General features: G+C 54.3%; 1 protein-coding gene across 5 annotated transcripts; it reads left to right on the top strand.

Annotated features, from left to right (window-relative positions):
• Positions 1-3: 3 nt before the first annotated feature.
• CAD (carbamoyl-phosphate synthetase 2, aspartate transcarbamylase, and dihydroorotase) lies at positions 4-22,580 on the top strand. 5 transcript variants are annotated; one of them, XM_045189267.2, is made up of 45 exons: positions 4-257; positions 520-659; positions 2,511-2,640; positions 4,143-4,285; positions 4,460-4,601; positions 4,798-4,969; positions 5,162-5,347; positions 5,534-5,646; positions 6,158-6,303; positions 6,570-6,701; positions 6,844-7,077; positions 7,210-7,431; positions 7,603-7,791; positions 8,052-8,176; positions 8,340-8,470; positions 10,952-11,064; positions 11,523-11,767; positions 11,974-12,220; positions 12,448-12,546; positions 12,736-12,960; positions 13,040-13,222; positions 13,438-13,656; positions 13,905-14,072; positions 14,836-15,018; positions 15,123-15,227; positions 15,630-15,869; positions 16,092-16,173; positions 16,462-16,628; positions 16,773-16,937; positions 17,112-17,243; positions 17,430-17,631; positions 17,993-18,183; positions 18,273-18,413; positions 18,610-18,711; positions 19,133-19,229; positions 19,530-19,580; positions 19,870-19,914; positions 20,018-20,187; positions 20,297-20,371; positions 20,874-21,086; positions 21,258-21,383; positions 21,564-21,719; positions 21,805-21,906; positions 22,076-22,170; positions 22,277-22,580. In XM_045189267.2, the coding sequence occupies exons 1-45, from the start codon at positions 176-178 to the stop codon at positions 22,377-22,379; spliced, it is 6,729 nt and encodes a 2,242-aa protein (XP_045045202.2). In that variant the 5' UTR covers positions 4-175; the 3' UTR covers positions 22,380-22,580. The 5 variants fall into 5 exon arrangements, with proteins under 5 accessions (XP_045045202.2, XP_045045200.2, XP_024408336.2 ...); XM_045189265.2 differs by having other exon boundaries at positions 20,015-20,187; XM_024552568.3 differs by lacking the exon at positions 19,530-19,580.
• Positions 22,581-23,263: the final 683 nt, after the last annotated feature.

Raw genomic sequence — 23,263 nt, 5'->3', positions numbered from 1 at the left:
CTTCCCAGCGCGCCTGGGGCTCCTGCGCTTACCGCCGCGTACGTGCTCTAGTGGTGCGGGCCGCTAGCCACGTGTACGGATTCTGGCCTCACAGTCCTCACGTGGTTCCATCAAAAGCAGAAACTTGCTGCGCTTCCAGCTTCTCTGTTTGCCCACGTCTCTGAGCTCCGTTCCCATGGCGACCCTGGTGTTGGAGGATGGGTTGGTCCTGCGGGGCCAGCCCTTTGGGGCCGCTGTGTCGACTGCCGGAGAAGTGGGTAAGCAAGCCCGGTCCGGCTGCCGACCCCATCCCAATCTCTGCTGGCCCTCTTTGCCCAGTCTGCCCTGTCCAGACCCCGCCATTTTCCCGCCTGCACAACCCCCCCGCCCCCTCCCCCCAGCCTTTCGGCGCCCAAGTCCCCAGCCCAGCCCCTTTCATATCTCACAGCCAAGGCAGCCTCCATTGGGGCGTTCTCATCGTGCGGGGCAGTGATCTGACGGGAGCCCTGCCTGAGCCCCAGACCTGCCTCTTTCTTGCAGTGTTTCAAACCGGCTTGGTCGGCTACCCCGAGGCCCTCACTGATCCTTCCTACAAAGCACAGATCTTAGTGCTGACATATCCTCTGATCGGCAACTATGGCATCCCCCCCGATGAAGTGGATGAGTTCGGTCTCAGCAAGGTAGCCACACCCGATGCTTTCTCTATCTATGCTCCTTTTCAAATTAGTAATTATTAACTGTAAATGCAGTGAAGACATTGACATTCTGCTAGGCACCCTGGAGTGGACAAAGATACCAAAGTGATAAAACGAGTACTGTGCAGGGCTTGTTAAGTACCCTGAGAAGCACAGTGGCTGGAGGCTAAGCCAGAGTCTGGACTTCGGTAAGGAACCAGTGACACAAAAAAAGAACCAGTTACTATTTTTTAGCAGCAGAGTCCTGGGAAGGGAACAACGCTTTAAGATTAAATAGATCAATGGGAAAGAGACCGGAAACGAGGGTCACACCCTCTCCAGTGACAGCAGGTCCGTTCAAACCAATGAAATTGATTATTTTCTAAACCTACTTTCCTTACCTTGCCTCATTTTCTACCACTTTTAAGTAGAGTTCTTACATCTAGATAAGAAAACTCAACTTCTTCCCACAGTGAGGTTTCCCATATACCTCCTCTCCTGGAATTTGTAAATTAAGTTGCCCTCTGAGAGTTCAAGCAATAATAATAATAATAACAATAATAATAATAATAAAACACAAGAGGGGAAGTCACCATAGCCCAGATGCAATTTTTCTCAAACTTGTTTTGTCCTGATTCCAGGTACTAACCCTTAGTTATTAGTTTGCCTTCCACATGGGAGAGGAAACTAGGTAAGGGACACACTTGTTATTCCTGGAAAGTACCATTCCTCATCACAAACCTATAAATACACGGCATTCTAGTTTATAATGCAGTGTCTTAGTCAACATTTGTCGATCTCCAGCTTTGTTAATTGGAAACATACTGACAAAATTGGTTTAAGAAACCTGGAGAATTGAGGCCCTGATAGAACTAGGGTGAGGCCTCCCAGGGCCACCAGACCACCATGGATGCTTTTGTGGCACATGTGTTACAACCACACTTGTCCATGTGCAGACAAGCCCTGGACACAGAGGGTTCTGCCAAACTGTTCTTCCAATCCCTAAATAACAGTCTCAATATCCACCTTTCTTTAAATCTTCCACAAAGCAGATGTAACATGAATATGTCACTCCCTCCCATATAAGTGACTTGTTTCTCTGTTTGGTTATTAAATGCTTATTTGTTGGATGACAAACTTGTGTTACCTTTTTAAACTAATCCCCTAGGAAGGGGAAGGGTGTAATCATCCCTGGTATTACTCCCTGAACCTCTATTTTTATTTAGTAAGGTATTGCACATCTACCTGTCACACACTGTTTCTATCACGCTCTGTAATAATGATCTTGTTTATTTACATGTTACCTTGTTTATTTTCATGCTCCCTAAGTAACAAATTGACACTGTGACTGTTAAGGACCTTGTCTTTTTTCATGCTCACTGTTTCTTCCCCAGCACTCAATCAATGTTTATTGACTGCTACCAAGTATCAGTCACCTTGATCTTCAGCAGCTCATAGTTGTGTGAGAAAGACGCAAACACATTCATATTACCACATAATAGCAAGAACAATGGAAATGAAATGAGCTTAGGAGAGCTCTAAGGAGGAGGCACAAGCTCTAGTGGGGTGAGGGACATAGCTTCACAGGAGGGGATTTGTGATCTCAGTTTTGGATAAAAGGAAAGGAAGGCAAAAGGAAAATTAACAATCAGACACCCTGGGCCCGTGTTTTCAGTATTTCGTGTGGGGGACAGCACTGCTGGTAAAGGGCAAAAGCATGAGGTGCTTGGTGTGTTTAAGGAGCGACAGTTCAGTGTGGCTGAAGTACCATATAAGGCTCCGTGCCGTGCAAGGGGAAGATGACATAGGAAGGTGTATGGCCCTAGGCTCCTCACAGTCTCTTCCTTCCATCAACAGTGGTTTGAATCCTCGGGGATCCATGTGGCAGGATTGGTGGTGGGAGAATGTTGCCCCACACCCAGCCACTGGAGTGCCAGCCGCACCCTGCACGAGTGGCTGCAGCAGCATGGCATACCTGGCCTGCAAGGTACGGTGCGAGCACAGGTGTGTCTGGGCAGAGCGCAGGTGCCTGGATGAAAAGATGCGAGAGCACATCTCTGTGTCCTATTGGGACTTGACTCCAAGGATGTGATAAGACGAATCTGATTTGAAGGCTTAGGTTGGGGTCTGGGGCATAGAACTGAGCTCTTGCTCACATGGGAAATTTGAAACATACAAAAGGAGAGAGGTACCTAATGAACCCCCAGCTTCTTTAGCCACTAACTCAGGGCTAAACTTACTGCATCACCACTACTATAACCCCTAGATTATTTTGAAAGAAATCTCAGACATCGTATCATTTCATCCATAAATAGTTAAATATTTATGAAAAAAGAAATCCTTTAAAAACATGGCTGCAAGCCCTGGCTAGTGTGGTTCAGATTGAGTACCAGTGTGCGAATCGAAAGGTCGCTGGTTTGATTCCCAGTGGGGGCACATGCCTGGGTTGCAGGCCAGGTCCCCAGCTGGGGGCGTGTGAGAGGCAACCATGTGTCTCTCACACATTGATGTTTCTCTCCCTCCCTTTCTCTCTAAAAAAGTACATAAATAAAATCTTTAAAAAAACAAAAACATGACCACAATAACATCACACCTTTTAAAAAAAAATTATTTATTTTTAGAGAGAGGAGGGGAGGGAGAAAGAGAGAAAGAAAAACACTGATGGGTGACCTCTCACAAGCCCCCAGCCAGGGACCGGACCTGGCCTGGAATCCAGGCATGTGCCCTGACCAGGAATCTAACCAGTGACCTTTCGGTTTGCAGGATGGCATCCAACCCACTGAGTCTCACTGGTCAGGGCAACATCATACCTTGAAAAAATTAACAGTAATTCCTTAATACCATCAAATATCCAGGCAGGGTTTAAAATTTTCCCAGCTATCTAATTTTTTTCTTTTTACAGTTTATTTGAATCTGGATCTAAACAAGATCCATATATTACATTTGGTTATATCTTTTTAATCTGTGGGCCTTGTAACCTATTGGACAAAAACAGGTCAGTTTTTCTTTTGGTGTTGTTTAATATGTTTTTTTCCTTTTTTTTTTTTTTTTTTTAAGATTTTACTTATTTATTTTTAGAGAGAAGGGAAGGGAGGGAGAAAGGGAAAGAAATATCAGTGTGTGGCTGCCTCTCATGCACCTCCCTTTGGGGACCTGGCCTGAAACCCAAGCATGTGCCTTGAGGGGGAATTGAACCAGTGACCCTCTGGTTCGCAGGCTGGCACTCAATCCACTGAGCCACACCAGCCAGGGCAGCATGTTCTTTCTCTATCTAAACTGATAGATCTAGAGTCATGGTACAATTCAGATGTGATATCTTTGGCAAGCGTCCCTCCTGGTAGTGCAGTTTCATCAGTACAGCCCAGGATGCTGATGCCCATGGAACAACTGTGTGTTGCTGAGGGCTGTGGAATGGAAGTGCTCCTCGCATCTTAACCTCCCATGTGACTGAGTTAGGAAGTGTGTTCTCAGAGTGTGCTGTTTCAACAGGAGTGGACACTCGGGAGCTGACTAAGAAGTTGCGAGAGCAAGGGTCTCTGCTGGGAAAGCTGGTCCAGGATGGGACAGAGCCTCTAGCCCTGCCGTTTGTGGATCCCAACGCCCGCCCCTTGGTGCCAGAGGTCTCCACTGAGGTACAGAAGCAGAGTGGGAGACTGTTCTGAGCTATAGCACAGCAGTTATCGTCTGCCCATAGCCAGGGAGAACACTGGAGGGAGAATCAGAAGAGGCCTCAAAAGTTAAGGGTTGGTGTATGCGTATCTGTCCCCACTGATCACGGTGGCCAACTGTTGCCCTTTATTTCCCAGGCGCCACAGGTATTCAATGCAGGGGGTACCCCTCGGATCCTTGCTTTGGACTGTGGCCTCAAGTATAATCAGATCCGATGCTTGTGCCAGCGTGGGGCCGAGGTCACTGTGGTACCCTGGAACCACGCGTTGGACAGCCAGGGTGAGTAGCTGGAGCCTCTGTAGGACCCCAGACAAACGGCACGGGCGGAAAATCTGTCCTTTGATGTAATTGCTAAAAGTCAACATGAGTTGCGGTGAAGACAATGGAGATGAGGGCTTTTGCTCAAATGGTAAGGGCTTCAAGTGTATCTCTAGTTGAATACTGGTTTGGATGTCCTCTTTTCTGCCCTTTCTAGAATATGAGGGTCTCTTCCTGAGTAATGGCCCTGGCGACCCCGCCGCCTATCCCAATGTGATATCCGCACTGAGCCGTGTCTTGTCTGAGCCTAATCCCCGGCCTGTCTTCGGGATCTGCCTGGGCCACCAGCTGTTGGCCTTAGCCATTGGGGCCAAGACTTACAAGATGAGGTGGGACTTATGGGGAGAGGAAGGGCCAGCACTACTAACATGAGGGGCGGGGCGTCTGGGGAATGGGCACAGAGTCGGTGTTTGTTAGCCTTGGGACAGAGCAGGAGCTGCTGAGAGTGCTGAGATCAGTAAGAGTTGGGTTCGGTCCAGTGGGCGAAAGGGGCCTGTGACCCGGCACGCTTCCATCTCCAGGTACGGGAACCGAGGCCATAACCAGCCGTGCTTGCTGGTGGGCTCCGGGCGCTGCTTTCTGACATCCCAGAATCATGGGTTTGCTGTGGAAACAGACTCACTGCCAGCAGGCTGGCTTCCTCTCTTCACCAACGCCAATGACCACTCCAATGAAGGCATTGTACACGACCACCTGCCCTTCTTCAGGTGAGCCTGCGTGCTTCTGGCAGGGTGGCTGCATGTGTCCAGCTCTGAAGCCCCCTGGGACTTGAAGATCAAAGGGAGAGTAAAGCATAATAGTGGGCCCCCATTACTGTCCGTCTCCCCACCTCCGGGGCTGCCGTGCCCAGGCCAGTGATGAGGACACGTTTGGTGACCCAATCTCTTCGACAGTGTCCAGTTTCACCCAGAGCACCATGCTGGCCCTTCAGATATGGAGCTTCTTTTTGATATCTTTCTGGAAACGGTGAAAGAAGCTGTAGCCGGAAACCCTGCGGGCCAGACAGGTAGGCACCTGAGTGGAGCTGGGTTGTGGAACGAAGAACAGGGCTGGCTCTAGGCTGGACGTACCGATACAAGTTTGGGAGGTTAAGGGGGTGGGTTGGAGAGGCAGCCAAACCAAGGTGATTTATTTAAGATGATTTATTGCTACTACTTCTACTGAAAGCAGCTCCTAAGTCATGATTCTGACTCTGCCACTCATTAGAGGCGTGACTTATTTTGGATTCTTCTATAAAGTAAGGGGGTTAATCCAGATTATTTCTTTTAGATGTTTAGCTCTAACTGTCTATGACTTTTATTTTATTTTATTCGCTTTTATTTTATTGATTGAGAGAGGGAGGGTGAGAGAGAGAGAGAGAGAAACATCAATTTGTTTCTCTTATTTATGCATTCAGTGGTTGATTCTTGTATGTGCCCTGACCAGGGAGGGAACCCGCAACCTTGGTGTATTGGGACGATGCTCTAACCCACTGAGCTATCCAGCCACGGCCTCTATGACTTTCTTTGTTTCTGTAGTTCGAGAGCGACTGGCTGAGCGCCTGTGTCCGCCTGGGACTCCCAGACCAGGCTCTGGGCTTCCACCACCACGGAAGGTTCTGATCCTGGGCTCAGGGGGCCTCTCCATTGGCCAAGCTGGAGAGTTTGACTACTCAGGTTCACAGGTAAGTCATGTCCACCCACCCCTCTGGGTGTGTGAGCCTCCGGAGTGGATAGAGTCTTAGGGAGAAAGGGATGAACATTGGTTGTGGGGAGAAAACGAAGGAGGCAGTCTGGGGAATATGCAGAAAGGGGAGGGGCAGAGGGATAGGAGTTGGTTGTCAGGGACTAAGAGAAGAGGGAGGAAGAAGAGGAAGAGAGATGCCCGCCCGAGAATGTTTACAGTCTTGCTTCTGCAGCCAAGGCTGACATGCAGTTTCTGTCTCCCTAGGCGATCAAGGCCCTGAAAGAGGAAAACATTCAGACACTGCTGATCAATCCCAACATTGCCACAGTGCAGACCTCCCAGGGGCTGGCCGATAAGGTCTATTTCCTCCCCATTACCCCTCACTACGTCACCCAGGTATGACTGGGGTAAGGCGGGACTGAGGAGGGAGCCCCTGTGGGCGGGGGATCTGGTGGTCACGCTAGGTTTCTAAACACCTTCGCTGCATTTCCTGACCCCAAGGTCTCCGTGCCTGCTGCCCCTCCCTCTCCCTCCGCAGGTGATCCGCAACGAACGCCCAGACGGCATACTACTGACCTTCGGGGGCCAGACAGCGCTGAACTGTGGTGTGGAGCTGACCAAGGCCGGGGTGCTGGCTCGGTATGGTGTCCGAGTCCTGGGCACACCCGTGGAGACCATTGAGCTGACTGAGGACCGGCGCGCCTTTGCCTCCAGGATGGCAGAGATTGGGGAGCATGTGGCCCCCAGTGAGGCAGCAAGTTCTCTCGAACAGGTTTGAGAGGTGGTTGGAGGGAGGCAGAGCGATGTCGTTTTCTTTATATCTCATTTTGTCTGGGTCCACGTGCCCTCCGTGCAGCAGGCGGTCAAGGCCTGACTTGTTGGTTCATCTCTTCTGTCACTGCAGGCCCAGGCAGCTGCCGAGCGGCTGGGGTACCCTGTGCTGGTGCGTGCGGCCTTTGCCCTAGGTGGTCTGGGCTCTGGCTTTGCATCTAACAGGGAGGAGCTCTCTGCTCTCGTGGCCCCAGCTTTTGCCCATACCAGCCAAGTCCTGGTAGACAAGTCCCTGAAAGGATGGAAAGAGATCGAGTATGAGGTGGTGAGAGACGCCTACGGCAGCTGTGTCACGGTGAGTGATGGAGACGGGGCGGGAGTAGTATTGGACGGTGTGAGCTCTTGTAAGAACAGAGGCCAGGGCTGAGACCTTTGAGGGTTCGATGTCCCTCAGATCCGGGATGGATGAGCCTCCTGTGTCCTGACCCCCTTTGGCAGTGACCTCTGTGGGACCCTCCCTTTACAGGTGTGTAACATGGAGAACTTGGACCCGCTGGGCATCCATACTGGTGAGTCCATAGTGGTGGCTCCAAGCCAGACACTGAATGACAGAGAGTACCAGCTCCTGCGGCAGACGGCCATCAAGGTGACCCAGCACCTTGGAATTGTTGGGGAGTGCAATGTGCAGTATGCCTTGAACCCCGAGTCCGAGCAGGTGAGACTCTGGGTCCCGGGGCTAACATTCTAGCTGTTGGGCCTCCTCCCATAATTTTGAGGCCTCAAGGCCAAGGGGCTTTTTGGTGCTACAGACTCGAGTAGAAGCCAGCATTGTCTTTGGTAGGGTTGGGCCTTGAGTAGGGCGCTTTTGCTAGCATCCCTTTGGGAAGGGCTTTATTTGCTTGCCTTTCTAAGATCTCTTCTAGGTGGGCCTTCTAACCCAGTTACCTGGTGACCCTCTGTTCTCTCTCTCTGCAGTATTACATCATCGAAGTGAATGCCAGGCTCTCTCGCAGCTCTGCGCTGGCCAGTAAGGCAACAGGCTATCCACTGGCCTATGTGGCAGCCAAACTGGCTTTGGGCATCCCTCTGCCTGATCTCAGGTACAAGGTTGGGGGAGGGATCAGGGAGGTAAAGGAGACATTTAAGGGCCGGGATTATAATGAGAACACTGGCCCGGATATATGGAGATGGAGAGAGCTATCCAGAAACTCACCCTTTATATCTTCTGCTCTGTCCTCTGGCACCCCTACCTGCCGGCTCCAGGAACTCGGTGACGGGGGGCACTGCAGCCTTTGAACCCAGCCTGGATTATTGTGTGGTGAAGATTCCTCGCTGGGACCTCAGCAAGTTCCTCCGTGTCAGCACAAAGATCGGAAGCTGCATGAAGAGCGTTGGTGAGAGACACACCCCAAGAGACCGTGCCCCCCTGCCCCACCCCCAATCATCCCACAGGGTCCCACCGGTCTCATGAATCTAGAACATCATAGAGTTCATTCCCTGATGTGGCCTTTCAGCGTCTGTATCAGCAGCTTCTTGGGAACAGTTTCTCAGAGCTAATCGGAACATTTCAAACTAGAATAGTAGTTCTTGTTAGGAGTGGGGATCAAAGAAAGGCATCTGGAAATCTATGTCAGAATACACACGTCACCTGCACGCCCAGGTGGCAGGTCAGAGTCTCTGGGAGGGGGTGATAGCCTTCAGGGTGGTCTCATCGCTGTCATTTTACCGTCAAGTATCCGAGGTGCCCACAAAAGGAAAGTGCTGTGGCCGAATAGAGTGCAGCGCCAAGAACTGAAAACTAGACCTGGTCGCTAGTGCTCCTCTCTTACAGGGCGGCCAGTTCCGTGAAACTCCATCCACAGCATTTTGGGGCATTTTGCCCAGGGCCCTCAGGCTGTTCGTGGCAGTGACGGCTTCTTTGCTAGTTTAAATTCTGATGCTTGGGCCAGACAGTGGCTGCTACAAACCCTCTAAACCCAAGTCAGCACGGTGGTAGGCATTCTTCGCATACCTCCTTCTCTGGGCGCTTTCTGCCATGGCCATTAAATGAGATTTTTTTTTTAACGTATAAGATCAGAGCAGGATTTCAGAGATCTTTTTCACAAAAACAAGTGCAGTAGGGAACAGCGAATGGGTGTAGAGGGCAGCCTGCAAGCAGCGGTGCAGCGCGCCGGGATTGAGTCAGCACGCTTCCCTGTGGTGTCCTTCTAAGTTGCCACAGGCTGTCCTCCAAACATTGCAGCCCAAACAGCCACGTGCACGAACCGGAGTGCCACCAGCTAAGGACGAGCACGCGTCTTGTGCTCCGATCTCCATTAAGAGCACTAGTAGCCTTTAATGAAACAAGTCAAGTTTTAAGCGCAGATATTATTTCAGAATTTTTAGAAATCTTACAAGACTGCCAAGTTGTTCCTTCTGGAGATGAATTTCTGTTATATGAAAATTGTAATAAACATGGGAACAAAGCCATAATTAAATTGTGGTGAAAAGAAGTGGATTGAAAGTAGGACAGTCAGAGATTGGATTCCTAGAGGAGACATTTCAGTGTTTTATTGTCTGTTCAGGTATTCTTGGAACGTGATGTTTGGTAACTTTTATGATACAAATAAGATACATCTATCATGGGGAAACTAGAAAAGACGGTTTAACCGATCAGTCACCTGTCATGTTACACAGAGACTAGTTTGGAGGTATATATGATTTTAGGATTTTTCTAGGCATGCAAGGGTGAGTGTTTGGGGTTTTTCTTTTACCCAAAATAAAAGCTATTGTAATATAACCACATTATAAAGGAGTTAAAAAATCGCTCATATTCCACTTCCTTAACACTACTCTTAGCACCTTTGTGTTGTAAATTCTTTTTATAAAAACAAATGGCATTGTCAATAAAAAATACACTTGGTAAGAAATACTTGAAGACAGTAGGGTAAATTGCCAGAAGACATGAACAAAACTTACAGAAGAGGAAATCAGTAAGCAAACTCAGGGGAGGCTCCCTTTTATTAGTAAATAGAAATCTAGGTAAATGAGTTCATATTTTTGCTCATTAGCAAAAATTGTTTCAAATGATTGTACACACTTCTTAGAAATTTAGTTAAACTTTGTATTATAAAGCTCAAACTTCTCCTGCAATTAATATGTACCAAGAACCAGAAAATTTGTCTTACCTCTTGCCCTGGCACTTCTGGAAATTTATCCTAAGGAGGTAATCCAAAGCACAGAAAACATCTCAGTCTCGCTTAGAAGGATAAGCACTTCAAAGCTACGTGTCCTTAAGTAAGCGAGCAGTTAAATTGGGGTAAATCATGCAGGAATTAAACTGCCGATAACATGGCCGCAAAGCAGTGTGGGGACAGGCTTATGATGAGGAAAAACAGCGGGGTGGCAATTACATGTGCTCTGTAATCCTGTGTGAAACCTACACGTGACAGAAGTCCAGGAAGAAGTACTCTCAAGCGCCAGTTATAAATGTGACTCGCTCTGGGTAGATTCAGTGAGTAAACAGGATCATCTTCCTAGGACCCAGACTTTTTGAAGTTCTAAGGGATAAGTCAGATTCCAGATGGCGTCCTCACATCAAAGAGCAAACCAGACACCGTCAGTGGTTGGGCCGCTGTGATAAACTGCAACGTGTCCCAATATCTGCTTGCCCGTTTGGGGCATTTTAGTTCCATGTTCACTGATAAACCAAACACGAAAATCGTAGGGGCAAGGGCGGAAAGTGTAAGCTTTTTCATTAATGAAACACCATGAATCCCACCACCGTGGGACTGGACTCGAGAACCACCTGGAGATTTGACTGCAGACCATAGACATTCTGGGCAGCTCCCCGCCCCCAACACCAGACGCTCAGTGTCTACATCCTGTGTCTCCAGGTGAAGTCATGGGCATTGGGCGGTCTTTTGAGGAGGCCTTCCAGAAGGCTCTGCGCATGGTGGATGAGAACTGTGTGGGCTTTGATCACACAGTAAAGCCAGTCAGCGATATGGTACGTGCCCCCCTCTCCCTGGCGACACCCCTAAAATGGACATTGCTACTCTCTGTCCCCGGCCCAAGAGCCCGTTAGCAGTAATAGTGGCAGCAATCATTGCGGACACTCGCTGTTTTCTCTTTGCTGAGAATGGTGTAGTGTCATCTCAATTACCATTATATGAGGATGTGTCATTAGTCTTGTCTTTATAGATGAGGCAGCTGAGGCTTGGCGAGGTTGTGGGATGCACGCAAGGCCCCACAGGCAGCAAGAGGCAGAGCCAGGACCTGTGTCCAGGCTTTTGCAGCTGCGGAGCCTCTGCTGCGGCCTGCAGTTCCCCTTTCTGAGATGATGGCAGTCATGCGCTCAGGCATTTTGAGGTGCTGACAATAGATTGGGAACATTTTGCTCAAATCCTGCCATCTCCTACCTCTGCACAATCCCTCGTCTCCATCTGTGTGCCCTCTCCCCATTAGGAGTTGGAGACTCCGACCGATAAGCGGATCTTCGTGGTGGCAGCTGCTCTGTGGGCTGGCTACTCGGTGGAGCGCCTGTACGAGCTCACACGCATCGACCGCTGGTTCCTGCACCGCATGAAGCGGATCGTTGCGCACGCCCAGCTGCTGGAGCAGCACCGTGGGCAGCCCCTGCCCCCAGGCCTGCTGCACCAGGCCAAGCGCCTTGGCTTCTCAGACAAGCAGATTGCCCTCGCGGTTCTGAGGTGAGAGGTGGCGGTGAGGACCTCGGGCTGAGACACATGGGGCAGTGAACTCTCCCTCAGAAAGGAGGGAGAGTGGGGAGCTTTGGAGGCCTCTGTTCTTCATCCCCTAGGGTATCTTCCTCTGTGATCCCTGCCCTGGGGTCTCCCTCCCCTGCTCAGTCTGTACCCTGCTCCCAGGGCCCATGTTTCTGCCCTTTCTCCTTTAGCACAGAGCTGGCTGTTCGCAAGCTACGTCAGGAGCTAGGGATCTGCCCAGCAGTGAAACAGATCGACACCGTGGCAGCCGAGTGGCCAGCCCAGACAAATTACTTGTACCTGACCTACTGGAGCACCACCCATGACCTCACCTTTCGAACGCCTCACGTCCTGGTCCTCGGCTCTGGCGTCTACCGTATCGGCTCCAGCGTCGAGTTTGACTGGTGTGCTGTGGGCTGCATCCAGCAGCTCCGAAAGGTCCAAGAACCAGTCTTCCATGCTGTTTTCTCTGCTGTTCTGTTCAGCTGCAGAGCGTGTCTTCCACCCATGCTTAATCCTGGCACTTTCTGTTCATTGCTACTCTTTACGTCTTTTGTAGGGCTTTGGGTTGGGGGTGGGGTCCCCTTCGCCTATCTTGTGTCCCACCAGGACACATGTCTCCTTTCCAACACCTGGCACCTACTATCATCCCCTCTCCTTTGCAGATGGGGTATAAGACCATCATGGTGAACTACAACCCAGAGACAGTCAGCACTGATTACGACATGTGTGACCGACTCTACTTCGATGAGATTTCTTTTGAGGTGAGAGGGCTGAAGGCCGTCCCTTAGCCTGAGTGGCCAGGGTCAGGTGGGAGTAGCTGGCTGACCTAAGATTCTTAGGAAGCTGTGGAATGTACGGGGATTTCCATGGAAGGTGAGGAGCATGGGCCAGAAGGCTGAGGTCCCTGACCCCATTTGTTACCACCACTTGGTTCTCCTCCTGCACTGAAGGTGGTGATGGACATCTATGAGCTGGAGAACCCTGAAGGCGTCATCCTCTCCATGGGCGGGCAGCTGCCCAACAACATGGCCATGGCTTTGCATCGGCAGCAGTGCCGGGTGCTGGGCACCTCCCCTGAGGCCATCGACTCAGCTGAGAACCGTTTCAAGTTCTCCCGGCTCCTCGACACCATTGGTATCAGCCAGCCTCAGTGGAGGGAACTCAGTGACCTAGAGGTGGGCTGGGGCCTGGTGGGAGGCTGAAGGATGTCTTGGGGGAGTGTGACCAATCTAGCTAAGTTCCCTATGCCCTTAGTCCGCTCGCCACTTCTGCCAGAGCGTGGGGTACCCCTGCGTGGTGCGCCCCTCCTATGTGCTGAGTGGTGCTGCTATGAACGTGGCTTACTCTGATGGGGACCTGGAACGCTTCCTGAGCAGTGCAGCAGCCGTCTCCAAGGAGCACCCTGTGGTCATCTCCAAGTTCATCCAGGAGGCCAAGGTAGGAGGCTGGAGACCAAGAAGTGTCTGAGGGCAGGCTCCCAGCCCTAGAGGAGGCTCTCCGTCTCTCAGGTCCTACAGAAATCTGTAGGCAGAGTGAGCTGGGAAGGATGGGTTATACCAACGCTCTTAAAGGAAGGACCACCCTGGGGCAAGTGGCAGAAGAAAAAGGCCCTTGCCCTACATCACACTGCCCCGCGTGCCACTCCTCACTAGGAGATTGACGTGGACGCTGTGGCCTGTGATGGTGTGGTGGTGGCCATCGCCATCTCTGAGCACGTGGAGAACGCAGGCGTGCATTCAGGGGATGCCACACTGGTGACCCCACCACAAGACATCACTGCCAAAACCCTGGAGCGGATCCAAGCCATCGTACATGCCGTGGGCCAGGAGCTGCAGGTCACGGGACCCTTCAATCTGCAGCTCATTGCCAAGGTAGGAGGATGGGGCTAAAGGAAGGGACTAAAGGGCCCCTGTGCCAGGAAGCCCTGCACTCTCCTGCCCTCATGGAAATCGGCAGGCAGGCTGGAGGGCACGGTTACAGCCAGGGTCTGTGGTATTGGCAGGGATTCTTTCCTGGTTGGTTCCCCCCAGAACAGTGAATGAGGGGAGGAGCTGAGGTCCGCAGGGTAGTGTCCGCAAGCCCAGCCTGTGGAAGGCCTGACCCATCTCCTCTGCCCCAGGATGACCAGCTGAAAGTCATCGAGTGCAACGTGCGTGTCTCTCGCTCCTTTCCCTTCGTCTCCAAGACGCTGGGTGTTGACCTAGTCGCCTTGGCCACACGGGTCATCATGGGGGAAGAGGTGGAGCCTGTGGGGCTCATGACCGGCTCTGGAGTCGTGGGGGTCAAGGTAAGGAGGTTTGAAACTCTGAGGTTCGTGGTCAGCAGCAGGGAGACGGTAGGACAGACAGCAGGACAGAGTTCCCTCACCACACAGGTTGTCAGTCAACAAGTCAACCCAACACGGACTGCGGGCTGGGCCTTGCTTGGCCGTGGGAGCGATGGGGGCCTCACCCCTCTCAGGGGTGTCCGACCTCCGGGTGTCTCTGTGCCACATCGGAAGAAGGAGGGTTGTCCAGGGCCACCCATTAAATATATTGTGACACGTAATCACACAAAAAAATCTCATAATGTTTTAAGTAAATTTACAGTTTTGTGTTGGGCCTCATTCATGGCCATCCTGGGCTGCATGTGGCCCATGGGCCACAAGTTGGACACCCCTGGAGGAGTTACACTCTTGAAATGGGAGGCAAGAGAAGTTGGGTCCAAAAACAGCTTGTTTATAGAACAGTCTGTAATAAACCCACATAATAGAGGTATAAACAAAATGCCAAAGGAGTTTAGACATGGCAGGTGCCACTTCCAAAAAGGGTGACCTGGGAAGGCATGAGAGGAGAGGTGGCGTTTGAATTAGGCCTTGAAGGGTGGGCAGGGTGCCGAGTTGCAGAGCTTGTCGAGGAGCCTGTACCAAGGCCAGGGAATAGTGGAGGGAAGGCCCGGGAGCGTGAGGGAACAGCAGGGCGGGGCCAAGGAAAGGGGGCTGGCGCTGCCTCTCCCACTGTGGGGAGGCGGGTCCCTCACACCTCAGCCTCTTGCACATTCTGCTCCTTCAGGTGCCCCAGTTCTCGTTCTCCCGCCTGGCGGGTGCTGACGTGGTGCTGGGCGTGGAAATGACCAGCACTGGGGAAGTGGCTGGCTTTGGGGAGAGCCGCTGTGAGGCCTACCTCAAGGCCATGCTAAGCACCGGCTTTAAGATCCCCAAGAAGAACATCTTGCTGACCATTGGCAGCTATAAGGTACAACGTCCAAGGGGGACACCCAGAGAGATGGGGGCAGATGGCCTGACCTTGGAGTGGAAGATGGGAGAAACACAACCTCATCCTCCTTCTGCTTGGTCCAGAACAAAAGTGAGCTGCTCCCCACTGTGCGGCTGCTGGAGAGCCTGGGCTACAGCCTCTACGCCAGCCTGGGCACAGCTGACTTCTACACGGAGCATGGCGTCAAGGTACGGGGGGGGGGCAACACGGCCCGCGCTGCACTGCCTCCTGCAAGGGTTTGAAAGCACCGGAGAATTCTCCCTCTTCCTGTGTTTTTATCGTTACTAGACAAATCATATATACTTTATGCAGAGAAAGTAGAATATGCAGCAAAGCATTCTGGTAAATTCTCTTCCAGAATTTGGTCTCTATGTATGTGTGTGGGGGGGGTGGGGGGGCTCATACTGCACAGAGTCCTTGGAAACCAAGTTTAGAGATATCTTTCCTGTCAAGAAATAGACTGTGCCACCAGCAAGTAGAGGTGGCCCATGTCCCCACCCTGTGGGTCCTCAGTCTTCTCCTAATGGGCCCTGAGCCACCTCCCCTCCAGGCTGGGCTTCCTGACCTCTGACCTTTTCTCTGGGCCACAGGTGACAGCTGTTGACTGGCACTTTGAGGAAGCAGTGGATGGGGAGTGCCCACCACAGCGAAGCATCTTGGAGCAGCTGGCTGAGAATCACTTTGAGCTCGTGATTAACCTGTCAATGCGTGGCGCTGGGGGCCGCCGTCTGTCTTCCTTCGTCACCAAGGGCTACCGTACCCGACGTCTGGCCGCTGACTTCTCCGTGCCCCTCATCATTGACATCAAATGCACCAAACTATTTGTGGAGGTAACTGAGACCTGGGTGCAGGAGGGAGACAGCCAGTGTTAATGGGGGAGGAGGGAGAAGTGAGCGTGTTGTGCGGCCAGGAAACCTCAGTGTGAAGCAGCTGTGCTAATAAGCCAGCTCTGTGGCTGCAGAGAGGCAGGCGCCGGGTTTGTGAGAAACCCCTCCCTACCTACAACTCCCAGGATGCCCTACGTCAGAGCTGACCACGGTTTCTACCTGCAGGCCCTGGGCCAGATCGGGCCAGCCCCTCCTATGAAGGTGCACGTCGACTGCATGACCTCCCAGAAGCTTGTGCGGCTACCAGGTAAGTCAACTCCTAGGAGAACCTGGCTCTGCACGCAGGTACAGCTGGCACAGAGAACCCGGCATGAGGAATGTGGCTGCGGGCCCGCTTCCTGCCCTGGGCTGCGTAGAGCGTGGAGGTCCCAGAGTCTCTGTCCCTCTGAGCTCTGTTATTCCTCCATCTGTGGTGCCCTTGAGCGAGGAGCCTTGCACCTCCCACTTGTACTTTCCTGCTGCCTCAGCTCACCTCCTCGAAGTCCTTTGTGTCCCTGAATCTTCCTTTGATCTTCCCGCCTCCACGTTCTCCCAGGGTTGATTGATGTCCACGTGCACCTGCGGGAGCCAGGTGGCACACACAAGGAGGACTTTGCCTCAGGCACAGCTGCTGCCCTGGCCGGCGGCATCACCATGGTGTGTGCCATGCCTAATACCCGGCCCCCCATCATCGATGCCCCTGCCCTGGCCCTGGCCCAGAAGGTGAGCCTTTGCACTCCTGCATCATGGTGATCCACGTGGCCCCACCAGCCTCCGCCACCTCCCTGAGCCCTGTTCCCGCTGCCCCTGCCCAGGGGCCCAGGCTGGCACGGATGCCAATGGGCCTGCATCATGTATCTTCTCCAGCTGGCAGAGGCTGGCGCCCGCTGTGACTTTGCCTTATTCCTCGGAGCCTCGTCAGAAAACGCAGGGACCCTGGGTGCTGTGGCGGGGTCAGCGGCAGGGCTGAAGCTCTACCTCAATGAGACCTTCTCTGAGCTGCGGCTGGACAGTGTGGCCCAGTGGATGGAGGTAGGGAGTGAGCATGTGGGAGGAGGCGGCCAGCCAATTGCTGCAGGCCGGAGGGCCCACGAACTGGGCTGACAGCGGCAAGGAGCCACGAGGGCTCTTTGAGGGCTCCAGGCTCTGATGGGCACGGAGAATCAATGGCTCTGTGTGCTCCCTGACAGCTCTTTCTGCCCCCAGCATTTTGAGACGTGGCCTTGCCACCTCCCCATTGTGGCCCATGCAGAGCGGCAGAGTGTGGCCGCCGTCCTCATGGTGGCTCAGCTGACCCAGCGCTCAGTGCACATCTGTCACGTGGCACGGAAGGAAGAGGTGAGATCCACCGGAGGTCCTGGGGCCCCTGTTACTTTCCTAGTCACACCAGGAGGTCAGGGGAGTCCTTGGGGGCAGTGGAAGGTCGGGCTAGCCTAGAGCCAGAACCCTTGGCTTCCTGGCTGCGGGGGCTTTGTGGGGCAGGGCACAGAGGCACTCCTCTAGCTCTCCCCACTCTCCCCCCAGATCCTGCTGATTAAAGCCGCAAAGGCACGAGGGCTGCCAGTGACCTGCGAGGTGGCGCCCCACCACCTATTCCTGAGCCGTGATGACCTGGAGCGCCTGGGACCTGGGAAGGCAGAGGTCCGGCCTGAGCTTGGCTCCCGCCAGGACGTGGAGGCCCTGTGGGAGAACATGGCTGTCATCGACTGCTTTGCCTCGGACCATGGTGAGAGGGCCCACAGTGTACCTCCTCTGCCCAGCCGGGCCGGTGCCCCCGCTCAGGGGGTCTGGGCCAGGGCCCCAGCGCCGTGAAGACTGGGACTTGACCTGTGTAGCACCCCACCCTCTTATACATTGCCTGGTCTGTGATAGGCGCTCGATAAATGTTCATCGGAAGAATGAATGAGCAAAATTGTAAATGAGAGAATATGGGTAAAGAGTGTGGCCCCAAGGGATGGCAGTAGTCCCTGTTTCCCTGTTTTCTGATTCCCCAAAATTAGTGTTGGGAGTAAGGGGCAGTCCTGGTGGTCGGTGTGACTTCCCAGACGTGGGATGATTGGTGCTGAGGGCAGTGCTCTTTCTCCCAGCCCCCCATACCTTGGAGGAAAAGTGTGGGCCCCGGCCGCCCCCTGGCTTCCCCGGGCTCGAGACCATGCTGCCCTTGCTGCTGACGGCTGTGAGCGAGGGCCGGCTCAGTCTGGACGACCTGCTGCAGCGACTGCACCACAACCCCCGGCGGATCTTCCACCTGCCCCCACAAGAGGACACCTACGTGGAGGTGTGGGGGTAGCCCGGTTCGGGGGACTCTGTCCCGTGGTCTCTTCCACGGGACGGCCTTGCCCTAACACAACCCACGACTCTGGACAGGTGGATCTGGAGCATGAGTGGACAGTCCCCAGCCACATGCCCTTCTCCAAGGCCCACTGGACACCCTTTGAGGGGCAGAAGGTGAAAGGCACCATCCGACGCGTGGTCCTGCGAGGAGAGGTCGCCTATATTGATGGGCAGGTGTGTGTGTGGCCTGTGCCCAACCCCAGTTGTGTCATTTTCGTCCCAGCACAGCCCATCTGTGTGTCCACTGTCCTCTCCAGCTGCTCTCTCCGAGCGTGGGCACAGGTCCCCCAGGGCATTTTTCTCCTTGCTGGCTTCCATTCCTTCACAATCCAGCCAGGCTCTCTCCTCGATCCCCCGCTCCTGTCTGCAGGTTCTGGTGCCCCCAGGCTACGGACAGGATGTGCGCAAGTGGCCTCAGGGAGCTGTTCCCCAGCTCACACCCTCCGCGCCTGCCACCAGCGAGGTCACCACGGTACATACACACGCTGCTCGGGGCTGGCGGGAGTGTCGGGAGTCACGGCCAGGGATGGGCTAAGGGCTTGAACGTTTTCATTGGTGGTTCAGGGGCAGAAGGCTCTGCACTTGACAGTTAAAATGCCCACCTCTCTCTGTTTCCTGCAAAACACAGTAACTCCCAGTTTAGGAGGCTACCTCTGGGAAACATAAACCCGCTAACCCAGCCAGAGCTCTAGCTGGGGCCCATCATGGGGCTAGCACACAGCTCTAGAAGGCCAGTGTGTCTGTCCCTGTTGGGGACAGCGTAGTGACGAGGGGAGGTGATGGAGAATGGAGGCCATGCAAAGAGGGAGCGGTCTGGCTTTTCATGATGGGTGAATTTGAGAAGGGGTTGGGTCAGTAGTTTTCAAAACACTAGACCGATGTTTTCTGTCCAGACACCGGAAAGGCCCCGCCGGGGCATCCCAGGGCTTCCTGATGGCCGCTTCCACCTGCCACCCCGGATCCACCGAGCCTCCGACCCAGGTCTGCCCGGTAAGAGAGCGTCCTATTACGTGGAGGGTGGGCCACCTGGACTTAGAGATGTGTAGGGACAGGCTCCTCTCTGCCCCCCACCCCCAGAGTCCTGGATGGACCAGGGTTGGGGGCTCAGTGGCCTAGGAACTGATCCAGGCCCCCCTCTCCAAGCACCTCCTTCTTTGTCTACCTACTTTGTCTTTCCCGCCATCCCCACACCCTAGTCTGACCCACTATACCCGCCTTTGCCTGAATCTGCCCAGCGTAAGGTAGGCGTCCCCCAGCCTCTTCTCATAGGCCCTTTCTTGTCGTGGGCAGCTTCATTCCTGCGCCCGGGAGCTGGGATCCCACGGGGCAGCAGAGCATGGGGTAAATCCAGGTGGCCCATTGATGTGAGCCTGGCCATTCCCCTTCCCTAGGACCCCTTTGCCACCTGGGAGGGCCCAGGGAGGGGACCACTGCTCACACACAACCCCCATGGGAAATCATGTGTGTGTCTCCAGAGCTGCTAGTACTTCCTGCTCTCTCCTAACCTGCTAGAGCTACTGTGGTGTGAGTCAGTTTAACAGACACTGATTCGGTCCTGGGGGAACGGGGCTCTTCACAGACCTTGCTGCAGGCTTACATCTGTCCGTCCGTTCTCTTGCCCTGTTTGCAGCTGAGGAGCCAAAGGAAAAGGCGTCCCGGAAGGCAGCTGAGCCAGGTGAGAGACTCCCCCAGAACACGCCCTCACCTCGGGGCCTCTGATCTGGCTTGGGTAGGAGGAGCCCTCTGACCCGCCTCTTCTGCCCCGTCCCTCACAGCAGAGCTGATGGGAACCCTTGATGGCACCTGCTACCCTCCACAGCCAGTACCTAGACAGGCGTCACCCCAGAACTTGGGGCCCCCTGGCCTGCTGCACCCCCAGACCTCACCCCTGCTGCACTCATTAGTGGGCCAACATATCCTGTCCGTCCAGCAGTTCACCAAGGATCAGGTGCCTGGGGGAGGGAGGGTGGGAACACCCAGAGCTTTGAGGATTTGGTAGGTTGGGGCTAGGACCTCCAGGGGCCTCTCCTTTCCAGCTGACTCAGGATCTTTCTTAGATGTCTCACCTCTTTAATGTGGCACACACGCTGCGTATGATGGTGCAGAAGGAGCGGAGCCTCGACATCCTCAAGGTCAGGGCCAGGGCTGTGAGCTGAGAATCCAGGCCTGTCAGCAGGGCTTCCTGCCCCCTGTCATAAGCCCCATATGTGAGTCCAGACCTCCCAGTGTAACTCAGCTTCTCTGCTCTGGAAGGGCCTGCTGCTCTGGGTCCCCCATGTCTGTCTGTCCTGTCAACATGCAGCTGACTCACAAAGCCTCGAGTAGCTGCCCACTTACCTGGTCACTTGGTGTGTGCAGACGTGTTTGGGGAGAGACCTGAGGTCTTTCCTTTTCTCCCAGAGAGAGAGTGTCTCCCTCCAACACCTAGTAATGGCCTTGTGGAGGCAGAGCCTTCAGCTCAGAGTGACACAGACGGTGGAAATTCAGTTCATGGGGAGGTTTGGGGGGAAGGAGTCTCTCAGCTTCCCTCTTGTGTAAGTGGGGGGTGGGGGAGGAAGGCAAGCAGCAGCCTGTGGGTTCCCCAAGATGCACACACACACACACACACACACGTTGAACCTTGTCCATCCTCAGGGGAAGGTGATGGCTTCCATGTTCTACGAGGTGAGCACGAGGACCAGCAGCTCCTTCGCAGCCGCCATGGCCCGGCTGGGAGGTGCTGTGCTCAGCTTCTCGGAAGCCACATCCTCTGTCCAGAAGGGCGAATCCCTGGCTGACTCCGTGCAGACCATGAGCTGCTACGCCGACGTAGTTGTGCTTCGGCACCCCCAGCCTGGAGCAGTGGAGGTGAGGCTGGCCTATGCACCTGTGCCAGGGGCCTGAGGTCCCTTCCGCTGACATTTTCTGTGACTACAAGTCTCGGGTTGGGTCACATGGGTGAGGGGACCCAAGGAGAGTGGGACCGAGGCAGGGAGGTGCAGAAGACAGGATTCTCTTTCCCTGTGCCCCTTCTCATAGCTGGCGGCCAAGCACTGCCGGAGGCCAGTGATCAACGCTGGGGATGGGGTGGGAGAGCATCCCACCCAGGCCCTGCTGGACATCTTCACCATCCGGGAGGAGCTGGGGACTGTCAACGGCATGACGGTGAGGGCGGTGGCCTGCCCAGGGAAGGTCTGGCGAGGGAGGCGGCTGGGAAGTAGTTCCTTTATGCCAGGCCATACTGCACCAAGGAGGCCTGCGTCCTGGTGCCGAGGCCAAAAGCTGTGAGATGGGAAGTAGGATGCTCAGTCTGGGAGCCTCCTGGTGACTGAGTCCCTCCCCTAGATCACAATGGTGGGGGACCTGAAGCATGGGCGCACAGTGCACTCCCTGGCTTGCCTGCTCACCCAGTACCGAGTCAGCCTGCGCTACGTGGCACCTCCCAGCCTGCGCATGCCACCCAGTGTGTGGACCTTTGTGGCCTCCCGTGGCACCAAGCAGGTGAGACCCTGGGAGGCCATGGGGGACGGGGGTCAGGCAGGCAGAACCTGGCGCTGCACTCACCTGCCTCTGCCTCACCCTGCAGGAGGAATTTGAGAGCATCGAGGAGGCGCTGCCTGACACCGACGTGCTCTACATGACACGGATCCAGAAGGAGCGCTTTGGCTCTGCCCAGGAGTACGAAGCTGTGAGTGCCAGGGCCGAGGAAGCGCCAAGACTGGGCCCCTGGAGCTCTGTCAGGGCCCCTTGGTTGTGATAACATCATGCGGGTGTGGAGGGGACCTGGGGGCACCCAGGCTCACGGCCTCATGGCCACCCTGCCCCGAGGCGCTGACAGGCCCCTGTCTGCCTCATAGTGCTTCGGCCAGTTCATCCTCACGCCCCACATCATGACCCGGGCCAAGAAGAAGATGGTGGTGATGCACCCAATGCCCCGCGTCAACGAGATAAGGTAACACAGCATCCAAACTGAGGATGTGCGGGGGCATCTGTGGGAGGGTGTTCAGTCCTGGCTGGCCATCCTGAGCTTCGTGGTAACTCTTTTCCTTCTCTTGCAGTGTGGCAGTGGACTCCGACCCCCGCGCAGCCTACTTCCGCCAGGCTGAGAACGGCATGTACATTCGCATGGCTCTGTTAGCCACCGTGCTGGGCCGCTTCTAGGGCCCAGCTCCTCCGCCTCAGGCCCAGCCACTGGGCGTGGAATCCAATGCCCCCCACGGGGGCAGCACACTTAGTAGTAGATGCTCTGGGGTGTGTGGATAGCTCACACGCTCATAGGTACACACGTGCACCTGCCTGTCTCCCTGTTGCACCTCGACTCTGTACAGTTTTTCTACTGACTTTTAATAAATAGCTTAGCTGCCTGTGGTTCCTGCTTCCCTGCGGTTATTCTGGCTTCAGCAGAGGATGCTAAGTGCAATAAGCAGAGCTTTCTTCTAGAAAATGAGAACTGGCAGGCTCTTGCTCCGGCCAGGGCTGAGCAGCCAAGCTCAGCATTGTCAGAATCGTGGCCCTTTGGGGTTCGGGGCAGGAACAGGCCGTTCTGTTGGTGCTCTCTGTCCTGAGCTACGCTGATAGTTGTCCACCCTTCCTTCCTCAATTAAGTGGCACTCCCAGTCCGGGTATGACTCCTGGCAAAAGGGAGGCTGAGCAGCTGGACCCTGGCTGGTGAGGCTCGTTACTCTGCAGGCCTTTTCTCCTGTCTGGTTAGTCCTCTCCTTCAGTCAGCAAGGCAGCCACCGAGTCCTCCCAACCTCGCCTTGAGTTCTCCAGCTGCCAGCCCCTCTAGGAGCCCTGCCTGCCTATTACCCCTGGGAGCCTCTCCCTGACAGTGGACTTTTGCGCTAGGGGTGGGGGGACAGGTGCCATGGAGTGCTGAGGAGCACTTTGGCTTGGAAACTCTGGGGTAGGGAACTGGAGTGGAGTAGCTCATGTGTGTACCAGTTAGGGCTTCTGTGGATCTTTCAAGGTGTGCTGTTCCATTCCATGAACTTTGGCAGCTTCAGAGGCCTTTATTGATCCAACGGACTTCCACTTAGCACCCT

This window comes from Desmodus rotundus, chromosome 5, assembly GCF_022682495.2.
Source record: "Desmodus rotundus isolate HL8 chromosome 5, HLdesRot8A.1, whole genome shotgun sequence".
Taxonomy (NCBI): Eukaryota; Metazoa; Chordata; class Mammalia; order Chiroptera; family Phyllostomidae; genus Desmodus; species Desmodus rotundus.
The sequence above is the reverse complement of the archived record's forward strand: the minus strand, read 5'-3'. Positions and strand labels throughout refer to the sequence as shown.

Coding starts and splice junctions, on each gene's coding strand:
- CAD (XM_045189266.2), top strand. CDS start 176: ATGGCGACCCTGGTGTTGGAGGATGGGTTGGTCCTGCGGGGCCAGCCC. Junction 7,078..7,209: donor CAGCAAGTTCTCTCGAACAG/GTTTGAGAGGTG, acceptor CTGTCACTGCAG/GCCCAGGCAGCTGCCGAGCG. Junction 8,471..10,951: donor AAGCTGCATGAAGAGCGTTG/GTGAGAGACACA, acceptor CTGTGTCTCCAG/GTGAAGTCATGGGCATTGGG.